This window comes from Salvelinus sp. IW2-2015, linkage group LG10 (assembly GCF_002910315.2).
Source record: "Salvelinus sp. IW2-2015 linkage group LG10, ASM291031v2, whole genome shotgun sequence".
In the NCBI taxonomy this organism is placed as follows: Eukaryota; Metazoa; Chordata; class Actinopteri; order Salmoniformes; family Salmonidae; genus Salvelinus; species Salvelinus sp. IW2-2015.
The window spans coordinates 4,698,545-4,716,294 of NC_036850.1; the positions used below are offsets into that span (position 1 = coordinate 4,698,545).

At 40.7% G+C, this 17,750-nt stretch overlaps 1 protein-coding gene across 1 annotated transcript; it reads left to right on the top strand.

Moving 5' to 3' along the window:
- Nucleotides 1-1,494: 1,494 nt before the first annotated feature.
- LOC111969189 (zinc transporter ZIP1) lies at nt 1,495-16,577 on the top strand. Its single transcript, XM_023995133.2, has 4 exons — nt 1,495-1,922; nt 6,964-7,094; nt 8,200-8,514; nt 14,618-16,577. Exons 1-4 carry the CDS (start codon nt 1,808-1,810, stop codon nt 14,969-14,971), a joined length of 915 nt encoding a protein of 304 aa, XP_023850901.1. The 5' UTR covers nt 1,495-1,807; the 3' UTR covers nt 14,972-16,577.
- Nucleotides 16,578-17,750: the final 1,173 nt, after the last annotated feature.

Sequence of the window (17,750 nt, forward strand, 5' to 3'; positions counted from 1 at the left end):
TTAATAACATGGATTTCTACATTTATTTTGCGACACTCGCGCACGCAACGTGTCAGGTCTGGTCAGCATGTAAGCTTGGGAGGAAACTCAAGGCCTCACAGGCCTGATTGGTGTCACACTTTTGCCCCAACTAACACACCTGACTCTAATAATCAACTAATRATGACCTCAGTTTAGAATGTAATTAGTTTCATTGGGATTGAGAAAAAGTGTGACAACTCCTGCAGAGGCTAGGAGTCTCCCTTCCCTGCCATATGAACCTCGAGTAACCAATCCCATGAACGGGTTAGGCAACTTCAGGTGTCTATATTTTAACAGCACAATTAGATAAGAGGGYCGTTTATGCCCTAGCACTACACAGCTGATTCAAATAATCATCAAGCTTTGATTTGAGTGCCTTTGAACTGGGTATGCTAGTAGGTGCCAGGTGCACTGCTGGGTCTGTACATGTGAATAGTCATGAATCTGAGCTTCCATTAAGTTGTGTAACATCTAGAACTAGGCCTACCATGGAAAATATATAAAACATTGTGGAACACACTAAGAAAGGCACCACATTCCTAGTAGGCCTTGTATGGTGTGAGACATCATCATTGATTACATTTCCCCATTTGGTCACAAGAATCAAGTCAGGCTTCATCATTTGCCTAGGAAGGATTCGTAACTTTCTGTGGACTCCGCAATGAGCTGCGCTGTGTAAGAAAATCGTACTGTATTCTTAAAATTAGCATAGTGGGCGTGGCTACCAGGAAGAGGATGCAAATATCATTACCGTGCTCCTAGCTGCATTATATTATGCTGGCACACGATGGCGGATTTTTTTTWAAATAGATCGAAATGCCGGCTTTTATTTAAAGTCACCTCATTACCATATAAAGTGACGTCATTTGCGCTGCGGTCAGAAGCAGTGATGCCAACTTAGCAATTTRATTGCTAGATTTAGCAACTTTTCAGACTACCCTGGCAACTTTTTTTCCCCAAACASCACCTAGCAACACATTTAGCTACTTTTAAAAATGTATTTGGAACTTTTAGCAACTCAAACGCTAAGACTCAAACGCTAAAATGCATGCATTTTCCCTCTAAATGACACTCACATTCAGTCACAACACACATGCCTGGCTGCAAAAGTGCATTGTGAGAGACGTCAGCAGCAGGCGCTCACCTCGTGCTCAGGCAGCAGCATCAGGCCAGCAGCAATTTCAGTAAATTGCAAATCATTGTTGGCTGACTGCAGTAGTGGTATGGGTTCGACGAGCGAAACCCAATGAATAAAGTTGGTCACGAATGTTTGATCTTGAACAGAACATACAACATCAATCAACATGTCTCAATCAAAATTGTACAGAAAAGAGTGGGAGTCTGTACCTGAACAAATGTCAAATCATATTTTCTTCCGAGATGGCCAGTCAATTTGAGTAACGGTATTGCGTATTCAACGTAATGACGCAGTTTTACGTTATCACGCAATGACATCASAACGTAATTTAGCAACAAATCAACCTGCCTCTAGCAACTTKACCTGAAAATTAGCTGGCAACACTGGTCAGAAGACTACTAGCGCAAAGTCCTCCAACAAATTGCAGGACAGTGTAAACATGTAACTAGCAGGCGCATAATTAGTTTCTGAAATTGCCAGTGTAGCAGGGATATGAGTTTTCGAATAGCATAGGTTTTTCAGTAACGCAAACCTGTTCGTATGGCGTATTCATCTCATTGCCTRTACGGTTCGTTTATTTAAATCGCTATTTACTAGGCTTATCCCAAAACAGCCKGTTTTGATTCTGTCCGGTAGTAACAAATCGAGATGGACTACTTGTTACAGGTGAAAATAGGTGCCCTCATGGGTTTGTTGCTCCTGACGCTATTTTTCGGATTTATTCCTGCTCGGATGAAGTGGTTCAGAGAAACCAGTGGGACAGGTAAGTTTCAGGAGGTAACCTACAAATTGTATAATTACTAGCTAGCTAGTCTCATGTTGTAACCCCGTATGCAATTGCTGTTTCCCACAACACGCCAGATGGCTCGTTGCGTCCTTTCCTTCATCAACCAAACCTAAACTATTCGGTTTCCCGTCAACAAGATACATATCTACTATCTATAAGAGTAAATACTTACGATTCGTGTTTGGTGTGTACTACGCTATCAAATATGCGTTTAAAACACATTTTTACCCAGGGTGTCCCATTTRTCGCCTGTGTGGGCTGCCGTGTAGTACATTCTCAGTCACGTGAGTAAAATACCAGGTTATCTCCCACTTTTACAGGCGGGAATTGAAAAACGTGTTTTAAACGCTTATTCGATAGCGAAGGAAACATTCAACCTGACGCATCTTAAGTATTGTTGTTATATATATTGGATATGCCTCTGTTGTTGGAAACGTTATTTTGGTGAAACCGAATCGTTTAGGTTTGGTTGATCGGCAGATAGCCTAGAGCGTTGGGCTAGTAACCGAAAGTTTGCTGGATCGAATCCCCGTTCTGCCACTTACCAAGGCAGTTGGCCCACTGGGGAACAGTGAGTTGTCATTGTAAATAAGAATGTGTTCTTAACGGACATGCCTAGTTAAGTAAAGGATAAATAAAAAAAATATGGATGCCAGGCTACGGGGCTTCATAACCAGTCATCTCTGTAAACACGCTAGTTGCGTGTCGAAGCAAATTACATGCACGTGTTTGCCAAATCCAATCAGTGGATTTGTTACTTCCAATGGTTTATAACCACCATTGACAATTTATCAAATAAAATCAAATGTTATTTGTCACATGCACTGATTACAACAGGTGTAGACCCTACAGTGAAATGCTTACTTATAAGCCTTTAACCAACAATGCCGTTAAGAAAAATAAGCGAAGTATTTACTAAATAAACGGAACCAAAAAATGAAAATAGAAAAGTAACACATAATTAATGAGCAACCCTAAAACAACAGCAACGAGGCTATATACAGGGGATACCTGTACAATTTACATTCCAATCAAATGTTGTTCATTAATTCATAATTTTTAGTAATCTACAAAAGATGGAGCCTAAATCAGAGCTTTAAGGATAAAAAAACAAACAACGTATTTATCCACTATGGATTAGTTTGATTGGCTAATCGTAGTACAAACCTTTGATTTTAGCACATAGGTCTACCTTTAAAAGAGATGCATCTAAAATAGCTGTGTATAGCTTACTGTGAGTTGGAACCGAAATAAATTTTCCAATCGTGAACAGAACCGTTAATTTTTTCGTTCTATTCCAGTTTCCACCAGCAAAATAATGTTATGAACTGGTTCGAATTCTTTCTGTTCCATAAAAAGRTTGCTCCTGGTGTTGCGTTGGGCAGACCACACCACCCTCTGGAGAGCCCTGCGGTTGCGGGCGGTGCAGTTGCCGTACCAGGCGGTGATACAGCCCGACAGGATGCTCTCAATTGTGCATCTGTAAAAGTTTGTGAGGGTCTTAGGGGCCTAGACACATTTCTTCAGCCCCCTGAGGTTGAAGAGGCGCTGTTGTGCCTTCACCACACTGTCTGTGTGGGTGGACCATTTCAGTTTGTCTGTGATGTGTACGCCGAAGAACTTGAGTTCTTTTTTTACGAGCCCTTAACCCACAATGCAGTTATAATTTTATTTTTTAAATGGATGAAAATAAAAATGGTAACACAATAKCGAGGCTATATACAAGGGTTACCAGTACCGAGTCAATTAGTCTATTTAGGAAACAACATTACTTATTATTAATAACCAACAATGCAACAAAAAAAATAGGGGCTCATAAGTAAGCACATTTTTTATTTGTCGCATGTGACAAACATTTATTTGAAATAACATTGTAACCAGTTCCCAAACTTTTAAAATAACAGTTCTGTTCCAGAACAGTATAGATCACTTTCATTATCAGTACTGGTTCTGTTCCTCAAATGTTGTTCTTTTACAGTTTTTGCTTCTGTTCCCTGAACAAGTTCCAACCCCTGTAGGTAACAATGGTGTTCTCTCCAAAAAGGATCTTATTTTACTTGAGAAGTGTGCGATGTATTATAAACTGGGTGGTTCGAGCTCTGACTGCTGATTGGCAGACAGCCATGGTATATCAGACCGTATATTATGGGTATGACAAAACCATTTATTTTCCCTGCTCTAATTACGTTGGTAACCAGTTTATAATAGCAATAAGGCACCTCTGGGGTTTGTGATATATGGCCAATATACCARGGCTAAGGGCTACGCGTTGCTTAGTGCCTAAGAACGGTTCTTAGCTCTTGTATGTTGGCCATATACCACACCCCCTTGGGATTTATTGCTTAATTATACCATTTGCATAATTGATTTAGGACTAGATTAGCAAATTTACTTAATTGATTTCTTAAGATGAGAAATCATTGAGTCGCCTCCAAGGAGACAGACAAGAACAGTGGTATTCAAACTTTTTCAGAGGGGAACCCCTTATTTTTTTCTGCCAGAATTTCTGGGGAGCCCTTTTTTTTTTTTTACTAGAATTTCTCCCAACCTTACCCCACCCAAAAATCTGTAAATTTAGATTTACAACAACAAATAACCTCAAATCAAAAGAAACCAATAAATACATTTGCAACATGTTTATTTTCTGGTCTTTCTCAACATTTGTATATTGTCCCGTACAATAATCTGTACTACTAAAAATACAGTTACTGGTGACCCCACTGCAATTCTACAGGTCCGCTAGCTTTGAATACCACTGGACTAGAGAGTCACCTGACAGGGATAAAGCCCCTTAAGATGGCACATTCCAGTGAACACTCAACCCACAGACCTTCAGTGGAAGTGTAACAAAAGCTGAGGTGCGTTCAGTTTGCTACGTTGRGGCCGGGTTTGTACCGAATGACACGTTTCTCCAAAACTTTCTTGAACAGACTTTGAAGTACGTTTGCTCCCGTTTGGTGGGTGTGGTTTGAAGCAATGAGTGGCGTATTTAAAGGGAAGTGGCCACGCTGACAGCATTCCCCAACCCATAACACAACCCTTCCCTGTTTTTCAACTGATGTGCATTCAGTTCACTTGAATGTTTGAAACGTTGCAGAAAAGTTTGTACTGAATGACACGTTTCCCCAAAATGTTCTTGAACAAACTTRGAGGTCCGTTTGGTAGGTGTGGCTTGAAGCAATGAGAGATGCATTTAAAGGGCAGTGGCCATGTGGGCCATGCTGACAGCGTTCACAAACCAACCCCTCCCCATTTTTCAACTGGTCGTTCAGTACAGCACCATTTCTGTTCAATTGAACGTTCCAGAAAGTTTWAAAAAAGACTGAACTCGGCCCTGCTTAGGGTCAGAGGTAAATGTATTAGTGCAAACCGTAACTTTTTGCAACGGAAACTAGTAATAATACATTTCATTTGTAGACAGAAATCAAACCTCTTAACATTGAGCAACCATTAAAAAAACATGTGTTTTATTAAAAAGGCCTAAAAACAAATGTTTTGTTATTGGACAAGTTTAGTTAGGTCCCTCCCAGTTTCAGCCTATTTGCCTCAGTTTGGTTATTAGTGAATATACCCCTGCTTTTAACTTTCTCTTTTGGCCCAGCAGTCTCTCTATGTCTGGCTGCCAATATATATTATACACTATGACTCAGGGCATTACTAAAACCATGAAGGACCATAACATTTACTGTGATAAAGAGACTGTTTAATGTGTGCCTAAATTGTATGGGCCATTACTATCCCTTCAGCCACACATATTAAGACAGATTTTGTTTCGCAATGGCTGATTTGCTGATGAGTTGTTTTCACTTCTGTGTTTGTGCAATGGTMCTCAATACTTCCTTCAGGTCTCTCTCTCTGCTAGATGGTTATCTCTGTTGCTTCTCTTTTTTTCCTAAAGCAGAGGGTGACATTAGGAGCTYTCATGGCCGTTTCATTTCAGTGCTCCCAGAGTGTCTGATTGCACTTCTTGATCACTTCCATTTAAAAAAAAATGTTTTTATCAGTTAGTGGTATCTCCATAAGGTGTCTTTTTCTGACTGGTTAACCGCTGATTTAGACTCATACGTCGGATGAAATGATCAGTCATCAGATAATCCCACATTATTCATATCACATGTCACATTAACTGAAAGAAATCCATAGTTTCCTTGATTCACAGCTTGAGTTAAACAGACAACTTCAGTCAGGTAGRCATTAACCAATCCTTTGAACGGGTTAGGCAACACCAGTGTCTACTTCCGTCTTATCTACCTTTACTGCTGAAGTAGGGCCTTGTCAACAAAAAAGGGAGTAATGTAGAGATTTTTACAGGTCTTTAGCTAAGTCCAGCCAACCGTTTGATAAAGGATGCAGTGATCAAATGTAACCCGTAACGAAACAGAGGGCACTGTGGTAGATGGCATCCAAAGGTTTAAGGGTAGTAGTAGCAGCTGCTCTTTGATAGAATGTCACCATAATCAAGAACAGATAAAAGGGTTAGGGTTAAAATGGTTGGCTGAATAATCTGCTCCCTACTGTAAAAAAAAAGCCAACTTTTTAAATCTTAGGTTCTTAACCAGCTCATCTGTTGTTTTTTTTTAAAGATGTCAAATCCATATCAATCCAAATGCCTAAGTATTTATATGCYGGAACACATTCGATTGGAGAACCGTTTGAGTGAACATGTAGTTCATCTGAAAAATTGAGTTTGAATACTTATTGACTCAAGACATTTCACCTTTTAGTTGATGAAGTTGTAAAAATGTCAATCTATTTTAAATTCATGCTGTAAACATTTTTTTGGGGAAAAGTCAAGGGGTGTGAATACTTTCTGAAGGCACTGTATATGGCTAGGGTCAGGTATTTTTTTATTATTATTCTAACCCCACCATGTGACCTGAATAGGAAGAGTTCTGGGTGCATTAACAGTTCACCTGATCAGGGCCCAAAGTTGTTCCTGGTCAGGTCACATGGTCAGGGAAAAACCCCAGGGTCTGTCTATGTTGAGCATTAAACAGTAGTGTTTTGTATCATGTAGAAACCCATCGGGTGGTCTTGAGTTTCATCAGCTGTTTTGCCGGKGGCGTCTTCCTGGCTGCCTGTCTATTGGACATCATCCCAGACTATCTGTCAGACATCAATGCTGAGCTGGCTGAACGGAGCGTGGACGTAAGTGTATTCTCTCTGTCAGCAACATCACAAAMAATCATTGATACCTGGCCACACTCCCATCCCCTTTGTAAAATGACTATCCATGGCACAAACAAATGTATTAAGAGTTATAATAAATATAACAGTTATACTTTTGTTTTATTGTATCTGTAAAACAGTGTTCCCACATGGGGAAATGTGCTAGTAGTGCAAAAATTATTATCATTACTCCACAGGTTCAATACCTGGTGATGTGTTAAGGACTACTTACTTATGATATACACTACCGTTCAAAAGTTTGGGGTCACTTAGAAATTTGGGGTCACTTAGAAGGCCAGCAGCCTGGCGTCGCCTCGTCACTGTTGAGACTGGTGTTTTCCGGGTACTATTTAATGAAGCTGCCAGTTGAGGACTTGAGGTGTCAGTTTCTCAAACTAGACACACTAATGTACTTGTCCTCTTGCTCAGTTGTGCACCGGGGCCTCCCACTCTTTTATTCTGGTTAGAACCAGTTTGCGCTGTTCTGTGAAGGGAGTAGTACACAGCGTTTCTTGGTAATTTCTCTCATGGAATAGCTTCATTTCTCAGAACAAGAAGAGACTGAGTTTCAGAAGAAAGTTCTTTGTTTCTGGCCATTTTTTGCCTGTAATCGAACCCACAAATGCTGATGCTCCAGACACTCAGCTAGTCTAAAGAAGGCCAGTTGTATTGCTTCTTTAATCAGAYCAACAGTTTTCAGCTGTGCTAACATAATTGCAAAAGGGTTTTCTAATGATCAGTTGGCCTTTTTTTAAATGATTAACTTGGATTAGCTAACACAACATGCCATTGGAACACAGGAGTGATGGTTGCTGATAATMGGCCTCTGTATGCCTATGTAGATATTCCATAAAAAATCTGCCATTTCCAGCAACAATAGTCATTTACAACATTAACAATGTCTACACTATTTCTGATCAATTTGATGTTATTTTAATGGACAGAATGTGCCTTTAAAAAACGAGGATGTTTCTAAGTGACCCCAAACTTTTGAACGGTAGTGTGTATGTATATATCCCTTATCCTTGGCGTTTATTTAAACAGAACTCCTACTTTTTGTTGTTTTCACCTCTATCTCAAACAGACCAGCTTCCCCCTCCCAGAGTTCATCATCGCTGCAGGCTTCTTCACTGTGCTCATTGTGGAGAGGATTGTTCTGAACTGCAGACAAGATGCCATGCAAGTGTCAGACCAGGAGAGAGCACCTCTGATGCAGGCCAACGGGCACAGCCACGGGCAGGGGAAAGCCGCGTCCTCCGACCTGGAGGGTAGTGCCCACCACGTCCACATGGACCTCCAGGCCCACTCCTCCTTTCGCTCGTTCATGCTCTTTTTCTCACTCTCCCTCCATTCTGTGTTTGAGGGCCTGGCCATCGGGCTGCAGACCACAGACTCAAAGGTAGGTGCTGMAGAGCGAGCTGTACTTAAATTGCGCAATAGGTCCATTAGTTTTAGGTTGCCCGGGGAACATATTAGACCATTCCGTTGGTCCTAAAAGTGAAATCTCTGCCCACCTGTGGCACTGGGTCAGCTAAAACAAATGCACCCATATATTGRAAATGCATGCCACTTCTTTCCAAGTGTATTTTCAAATGGAACTACTTTTTTCTTCAAATGAAAATACAATTTGTATTATTTATACTGAACAGAAATATTGACATAGTACCAACACTTTACATGTTACGTTTTTATATTTTTGTTCAGTGTGTATCTAAGTGGTGAGTCTATGTTGTGCAGTGCACATGAGGGGATGAAGTTACACTTGTATGCAATTCACTACTAAATGTTTGCCATKAAATCTTTTAGAATGACTTTCTGCCAGATGTCAGAGAGCTCTGGATAAGTTATGCCCTGTGCTTCCTACTAGGGCTTTTTTTCCACCTTCTCCGTTGTTCACCCCTCTGCTCCGTGTACACATGCTGTTATTCCTTCAGAAAAGCCTGCATCAAAACTTTGTTCATTTGCACAGTTTCTCTCATTCGCTTYTAAATGTCCACACTCACTGAAAATGACATTCGGTAGCTACTAGCTATGCTTGTATAACTTTATGAGCTGGGTTTGCCTGTCTTTGCWATTCGTTAGATTAGTTTGAGATTTTGCTACTAGTTTGTGCAAATTTTGTTAGCGTTCTGGTAGTAGAGGCTAAATGGGCTTTTCTTGCATTAGCGCCCCTTGTGGACTATGCCGGTAATACCGTAAATCATGGGATGTGAGAAGGATGGTATGATGCTATGAAAATCTGGATACCACTTAAGTGTAGTAGCTAATATCAGGCCAGGGTGACCGCTAAAGCACTTTTTATTGCTTTTGTAGTCCCAATAAAAACAGAATGATTCTGAARACTCCCAAGTCCCAACTTTAGCAGACATGTTTCAAATTCTTGCTGACATTTCTAGCCACAAGCATAAACTAGCTAGCTGGGTAGGGCTCATTACGGCGACTGACTGAAACAAATCCGTTTGGCCCCACTCAACTCTCGCTGRGTGACATGTCATCAATTTTGGGCACCAGGCATGTCCTTATAGCCACAAATGATCTATTATAATGACCAGATGCTCAAGTGGCCGCTCTAACAATGAAAATACATGTCTTCAAAGATGGAAGGCAATTGGAGGAGGCAAGATCAGGTGGGACCATTCCAGTGGTGATTTTAGCATGTAAATCTTGGTGGGGCAAAAAAAAAAGAACATGAAATGCATGTCAGCAAAGCCACAACATTAAATGCACTATAACGGTGKCAAACGGTGCCCACGAACTGTTAGGGCCTACATAAAGCTGTCCCAACACCTTACCACTGCTAAACCTGGCTTTCAGCGGAGCCTTGTCTGGCAGCGAAACAGTTCATTCAGCCTCATTTATTGCCTTAAAAAAAAAACAGCTGATATGGCAGACTTGCTTAAACAAATTATGGCATAAGGGGACYACAAGCGGGTGAGGGGCAATCCATAATTTCGATTAAGACAATGAGTAAGCGACGACGGACGTAGTCAATATAACTTTGTTCAGCACTTTTGAAATGTACAGCGACAGAATTCAGAACATGGGCCGTTCTWAGTGTACTCCCTGTACCAGTCAGAACCATAGGATAAATAAATGGGGCATATAAACGGACAACGAAAGCTTTTACAATATTCGATGATTACATTTCTCTAAAACAGGTTATAGGCTATTTGTGCACCACCAAGTTAGAACCATAGGTGAAAATAGACCAAATTATTAGGGTAAGGCACATTGCGTGTCTTTGCGTGTCAAAAAAGATGCACGTCATATAACACTTTTAGAATAAGGCTGTAATGTAACAATGTGTAAAAAGTAAAGGGGTCTGAATACTTTCCTGAAGGCAGTGTATATAAAGCGATCTGCGAATTTGAATAAATACACCCATTTCACTTTTTCATGTCAAAAAACGAATGACAACTGCTGCACATGCTGCCACTATTTCCAACAGATTGGATTTGACTATTTAGAATGAGCAGCCTGCTCACYAACAAACGAGTGCACCATAGAGAACACAACAAGCATGCAGCTGTAATAAGTGAAAATACATTATCTAACTACCGGTAGTTTCTTTTGAAGATATACAAATGTATCTGTGAATTTGAACAACTGCATAAATACACCTATATCATYCTTTGAAGTCCGTAGGGCAATTCAGACAGCTGACAGAGGATTTTTGTAATGAATAATGTTTTTTTTAATTGACTGTTCTGTGTCTTTAATGTGTATATTGTCTATATATTGAAATATACTTGCCCGTTTTTGTATTGTGCAGGGCTCATTTGTAAAAGAGACTAGTCTCAATATGACTGCCCTGTTGAAATAAAGGTAAATAATAATATAAACTAGAGATGACTAATGTCACAAAGCATGATGCGCTAGCCAGATAACTTAAATTCTGAATTAACTTCATATTTACAAGTTATTCAGATATAGACTTTGGGATGTTCACCCCTAAAGTGATTAAATCATTAAAGGTTTATTCAAATATGTCTCCAAAAAATCGAGAATAGCGTGATGAACAATAGTCCAACCCACATGTCTACAATTTTGAACCCCCAATTTACTCTGAGAATTTAGCATGTTTGGAGTGAATGGAATATCAAGTGGTCACTCGTCAATAGAACTCTGTGGCACTGCTCRGCGGCAGAACGGCGCAAACTTCGAACGTCTACTGACAAGCTAGCTAGTGGCTGCAGGTTCGTGAGTGAAAAACATCATCTTTTTCTAAATGAAATCTGCTAAAGACAATGAAATAGGGACTAAATATATACACTACCGTTCAAAAGTTTGGGTTCACTTTGAAATTCTTGTTTTTGAAAGAAAAGCACTTTTTGTCCATTTTAAAATAACATCAAATTGATCAGAAATACAGTGTAGACATTAATGTTGTAAATGACTATTGTAGCTGGAAACGGCTTTTTTTTTTTATTGAATATCTACATAGGCGTACAGAGTGCCATTATCAGCAACCATCACTCCTGTGTTCAATGGCACGTTGTGTTAGCTAATCCAAGTTTATCATTTGAAAAGGCTAATTGATCATTAGAAAACCCTTTTGCAATTTATGTTAGCACAGCTGAAAACTATTGTTCTGATTTTAAAGAAGCAATAAACCTGGCCTTCTTTAGACTAGTTGAGTATCTGGAGCATCAGCATTTGTGGGTTCGATTACAGGCTCAAAATGGCCAGAAACAAAACTTTCTTCTGCAACTCATCAGTCTCTTCTTGTTCTGAGAAATGAAGCTATTCCATGTGAGAAATTGCCAAGAAACTGAAGTTCTCATTATGCAGGTTGCTGCCATATGATTGACTTCACATTTGTCTCCAGTGATTTTTATCTAAAATAATATATTTACAATTCCCAAACGAGTTACTTATTTACCTAGAATTGATCAAAAGCTCTTATCAAATTGTACATTGAGAATTGTTATTTCTATCTGGGGGGAAAAATAAAGTACATGTTTCTAACTCGTGCTTTTCATGTGATGTGCTCTTGGACTTTTATCTTCACATAGTTCTCCTTTTCACTGTATTGTCCTTTGTTGGTATTCAGGGKAGTATCTTTCCATCACAAAAGCATAGTGAAAGTTTTTGCTGTGCTTAGGAGGAAGCCCTAGGAAAACTCTATCCAATCACCCGTAGTGTCAGGAGGTTTAGAGTAGAGGCAGAGGGAAGTGAGACCCATGCATGATTTCCATGCACTTTCTCTCGCATCCTTAGTATAAAATCACTCGCACACCATGCACCAAGTCAGCGGATGATTCTAATGACAAGATCCTGAGATATTTTACTAAATTCAGCAAAAAAAACGTCCTCACTGTCAACTGCGTTTATTTTCAGCAAACTTAATGTGTAAATATTTGTATAAACATAAGATTCAACAACTGAGACATAAACTGAACAAGTTCCACAGACATGTGACTAACAGAAATTGAATAATGTGTCCCTGAACAAAGGGGGGGGGTCAAAATCAAAAGTAACAGTCAGTATCTGGTGTGACCACCAGCTGCATTAAGTACTGCAGTGCATCTCTTCCTAATGGACTGCACCAGATTTGCTACTTCTTGCTGTGAGGTGTTACCCCACTCTTCCACCAAGGCACCTGCAAGTTTCCTGACATTTCTGGGGGGAATGGCCTTAGCCCTCACCCTCCGATCCAACAGATCCCAGACGTGCTCAAATGGCCATGGCAGAACACTTACATTCCTGTCTTGCAGGAAATCACGCACAGAGCGAGCAGTATGGCTGGTGGCATTGTCATGCTGGAGGGTCATGTCAGGATGAGCCTGCAGGAAGGGTACCACATGAGGGAGGAGGATGTCTTCCCTGTAATGCACAGCGTTGAGATTGCCTGCAATGACAACAAGCTCAGTCCGATGATGCTGTGACACACCGCCCCAGACCATGACGGACCCTCCACCTCCAAATCGATCCCGCTCCAGAGTACAGGCCTCAGTGTAACGCTCATTCCTTCGACGATAAACGTGATTCCGACCGTCACCCCTGGTGAGACAAAACCGTAACTCGTCAGTGAAGAGCACTTTTTGCCAGTCCTGGTCTGGTCCAGCGACGGTGGGTTTGTGCCCATAGGTGATGTTGTTGCAGGTGATGTCTGGTGAGGACCTGCCTTACAACAGGCCTTAAAGCCCTCAGTCCAGCCTCTCTCCACCTATTGCGGACAGTCTGAGCACTGATGGAGGTATTGTGCGTTCCTGGTGTAACTCGGGCAGTTGTTGTTGCCATCCTGTAGCTGTCCCGCAGGTGTGATGTTCGGATGTACCGATCCTGTGCAGGTTTTGTTACATGTGGTCTGCCACTGCGAGGACGATCAGCTGTCCATCCTGTCTCCCTGTAGCTTTCTTAGGCCTCTCACAGTACGGACATTGCAATTTATTGCCCTGGCCAAATCTGCAGTCCTRATGCCTCCTTGCAGCATGCCTAAAGCACGTTCCACACAGATGAGCAGGGACCCTGTGCATCTTTCTTTTGGTGTTTTTCCAGAGTCAGTAGAAAGGCCTCTTTAGTGACCTAAGTTTTCATAACTGTGACCTTAATTGCCTACTGTCTGTAAGCTGTCGGTGTCTTAATGACCGTTCCACAGGTGTGTGTTCATTAATTGTTTATGGGTCGTTGAACAAGCATGGGAAATAGTGTTTAACCCTTTACATTGAAGATCTGTGAAGTTATTTGGATTTTTACGAATTCTTTGGAAGACAGGGTCCTGAAAAGGGGACGTTTCTTTTTTTGCTGAGTTTATAAATCAATACACTAAATGCATGCAGGTTGCTGACACATTGATTAATGTGTGGTAGAAGGAAAGACAGGAGAGTAACTGATAAAGGGAAATTGCATTCAAATCAAAAGTTGTCACGTTTTCAGATCTCAAACAGGATGTTGACTCGTCATGACCGACTATGTAATCGGTTGTGTAGATCCAGCTATAGCCTCAACCTCAAATAAATGGAAAAGAGCATAGGAAATCTGGAAATTATTTTATTTTCTATTTATTTAGGATTGTGGACTATAGCAAGGTCGTATTCATTAGACACTGTAGCAAAAATATTTTGCAGTGTTGCAGAAACTAAACATGGCGAAAGCAAAAACAAGTGTTTCTTATTGGACAAATTCAGGTAGGTCCCTCCTTGTTTTGGCCCATTTGCTTCGGTTTGTTTCGTAGTGAATACGACCCTGGATCTACAAAACAGATGGCCTGGGATGTGAACTTAATTTGGTATTAGACTACTTTTGAAGTCTGAACATCTGACTATTTTATTAACTTTGGAATTTGTCCTTTTTAAACTACTTTCTTTGGTTGATCCAAGACTCTTATCTGGCTTGAAGTGATTTATTTAAGAACCTGTTTTTATAGACTTCAAAGAATTATAAATGACAGATGTGTAATTTATGCAGCTTGTGTTGATATTTATACAGCTTCATCTTACTGCAATGAGAAAAAGGAGGAGAGGAATTTAACCTAACCTAGTTCTCTCCATCCTATCCAGGTATTAGAGATCTGCATTGCCATTGTGGTCCACAAGAGCATCATCGTGTTCAGCCTATCGGTGAAGCTGGTGCAAAGCGCAGTCCCGCCCATGTGGGTTGCAGCCTACGTGGGCGTCTTCGCCATGATGTCTCCGCTGGGCATTGCAGTGGGTATCGGGGTTATCGAGGCCCAGCTGGCGGCAGGCGTTCTGATCCAGGCCATCCTGGAGGGGCTGGCGGCCGGGACCTTTATTTACATCACCTTCATGGAGATCCTGCCTCACGAGCTGAACTCCCCGGAGAACCAGCTGCTCAAGGTGTTCTTCATTCTGCTAGGCTTCAGCGTCATGGCGGGCCTCACCTTCCTGGGTTGAGAGCATGTCACCCACTGGGGCAACTGACCTAGCAGGAATATGGGTGTGGCWCATWTGAGTCATGGGACTTGATGTTGTGTACTAGGGTCGCCATGAGGGGAGGTGTCTCAGGGAGACGGCCAACATAAAAAAAAACGGTCCGGTTTTACTGCAGGGTGTGTGCAGGGGAGATTACTGTGCCTGTGTCTGACTGCGCCCGTGTGCCACTTTTATTTGAGGGTCACAGCTGTTCTTACTCAGTATTTTTGTTTTTAAGGTTGTGATACTCTTTGTTTGTTTTTTTACTGCTTTTAGCATAGATTTTAATTTCACAGCCAAGGATGCTAAGACGGTCTTAAATTTAAGAACTTTTAATGATTTCAAAAAGATTATATTTAGTTAGGTTCTACTTCTTAATTTGACTGTTTTAGCACTGGGAAAATGATAAGTACACAATGTGGCAATATTGGTTGTTTTTATTCTGTGGCATACATACCAGTGGTTCTTATTATGTTCTTTAACAATTGCTGTTTTGTAGGMTTTTTTTCACTTAACTGAGGATCACTGAAAAAAAGAGCTGTTCAAACTGACATGATTGCCTGGTCTCTTTGGCAAATGACAGGTGTGGCAGGGAGTGGAATGTTAGCTTAAAAAGATGGGTACCCAGACTAACATCTCTTAATAGTCAAATGAATCCGTCGCATCAATATCATTATGTATACAGGTTAAAATGTCAATTGCATCATGTTTACACTTTAGGATGTGAGCACTATTTTGCAGCCTCCACAGTTAAGGTGAAGTATTAAATGTTTTATCGCTGTTGTGGAACAAATTGTTTTCACCTTGAACTATACTATGCCTTACAAATGAGAAAAGCTTTTTTTATTGTCAAWCAGCAGATAGGTGCAATGAAATGTGTTTTACAGGGTCAGCCATAGTASTACGGTGCCCCTGGAGCAAATTAGGAGTAAGTGCCTTGCTCAAGGGCACATCGACAGATGTTTCACCTTGTTGGCTAATATGCAAAGACAAAACATTGTGACCAACATTTTACAGTATTTTTTTTTTTTAAGACATTGCATGGAACTTCACAATATTGTCTGTGAAATCAACAGATGTGTTAAATGTACCTAAGTATATCAATGATAAATGTCTACAATGTATTATTTTACATGTGAGATACTTGAGTGATTTGTATTTAGAGACTTGTCCTTCAGTGTTAAAACACCATCTTGGTATATGTKGTTTTTACCTCGTCACTTTTTGCGTGGAGGCATCATTCCTGTCGTAATCGACATGATGCAATCGAGAGAGTGTATTGTCAGTGCCACATCACGAGTTTGATACAGAGKAATAGTCTGATTTACTTTTTAGAGACCATAATATTTAACGAGAGATTATGAAGTTATTTTAAGAGGTTAAGAAGTTCAACTAAAGCACGTGTTTCCTTGACTCTGTTCCTCATTCTGTTGATAGTTTCCATACCCCAGCCATGAGTCATGTTTCTGTTGTGTTAACAAGGCTTCAAGTTTATAACAACACTATCACAAGTGACCTTCTGCTTCCCTTACTCCTCCAATCTCCTCTGACACTATTGCAGTAAAATAATGATTTAAAAAAGTTGACTGATTTTGTTTAAAGTGTGTCTATTGTGTATGCTTTTGGAACATGCACTCTCATGATTACTAAGAGAAGCATGGGGTTTTATTTTTAGTAGGTGGGCAAGCTGGCGGAAATGAGATTCAGTGATCGTCAGCCTGTGACTTGTGTCCTGAAATAACTGGATGGTCTAAGGCTGCGTTTACACAGGCAGCCCAATTCTAATATTTTGCCCAGTTATAGGCAAAAGGTCTGAATTTGTTCTGTAAACGCAGCCTAAGTGTCCCCAAACCTATATAGTTACGTATAGTGTAGCACAGGAGGCTGGTGGCACCTTCATTGGGGAGAACGGGGTTGTGGTAATGGCTGGAGTGAAYTTAGTGGAATGGTATCAAACACGTTGTTTTCATGTGTTTGTTGCCATTCCATTTGCTCCATTCCAGCTGTTATTATGAGCCATTATATTGTGAATAACAGCGAGATAAAATGGTCATCTTGGGTAATGAGGTTTACAGATTGCATGCGTATACAATTTTAAATGTGTAATTAGACATCACAACCAGGTGTAAGTTAAGTACTATATATATATTTTTAACTAGGCAGTTAAGAACAAATTCTTATTTACAATGACAGCCTCAGAACAGTGGGTTAACTGCCTTGTTCAGGGGCAGAKTGACKGATTTTTACCTTGTCAGCGCGGGGAATCGATCTAACAACCTTTTGGTTACTGGCCCAACGCTCTAACCACTAGGCTACCTGCTGTTCTGAACGGTAGGTAGCCTAGTGTAACTGTAGTTACATTAGATGTGCCTGTAACTACAATGTTTGCCGATTGGATTTATTCTGTATAGTGTAATTTCTAGTGGAGCATTAGCCATAATTTCAATGAGTTGATTAAAAGTCTATGGCTTATTATTGAGCCATTTGTGCCACTAGGTGGGAGTATTGGTTACAGATATCATGTCCACACTGCATCTCCAGCTGTTGGCTGTTGACTTGTACTGCAGAAGCAGAGAGCCTGGGCGTCACCATGCCAAGCCTACTCATCTCCAGACATGCCATTGTCATTTGCTGTCTTCTTAACTGTCTTTGAACTTTTGGTGCCAACATGGCATCTGTGACAGTTCCCTGCTCCTTAAAACAAAGTTAAGTTTCCAAGTTCTGTATGGCTCCGAGTTGTTTTTCTTCTGATGAATGCAAT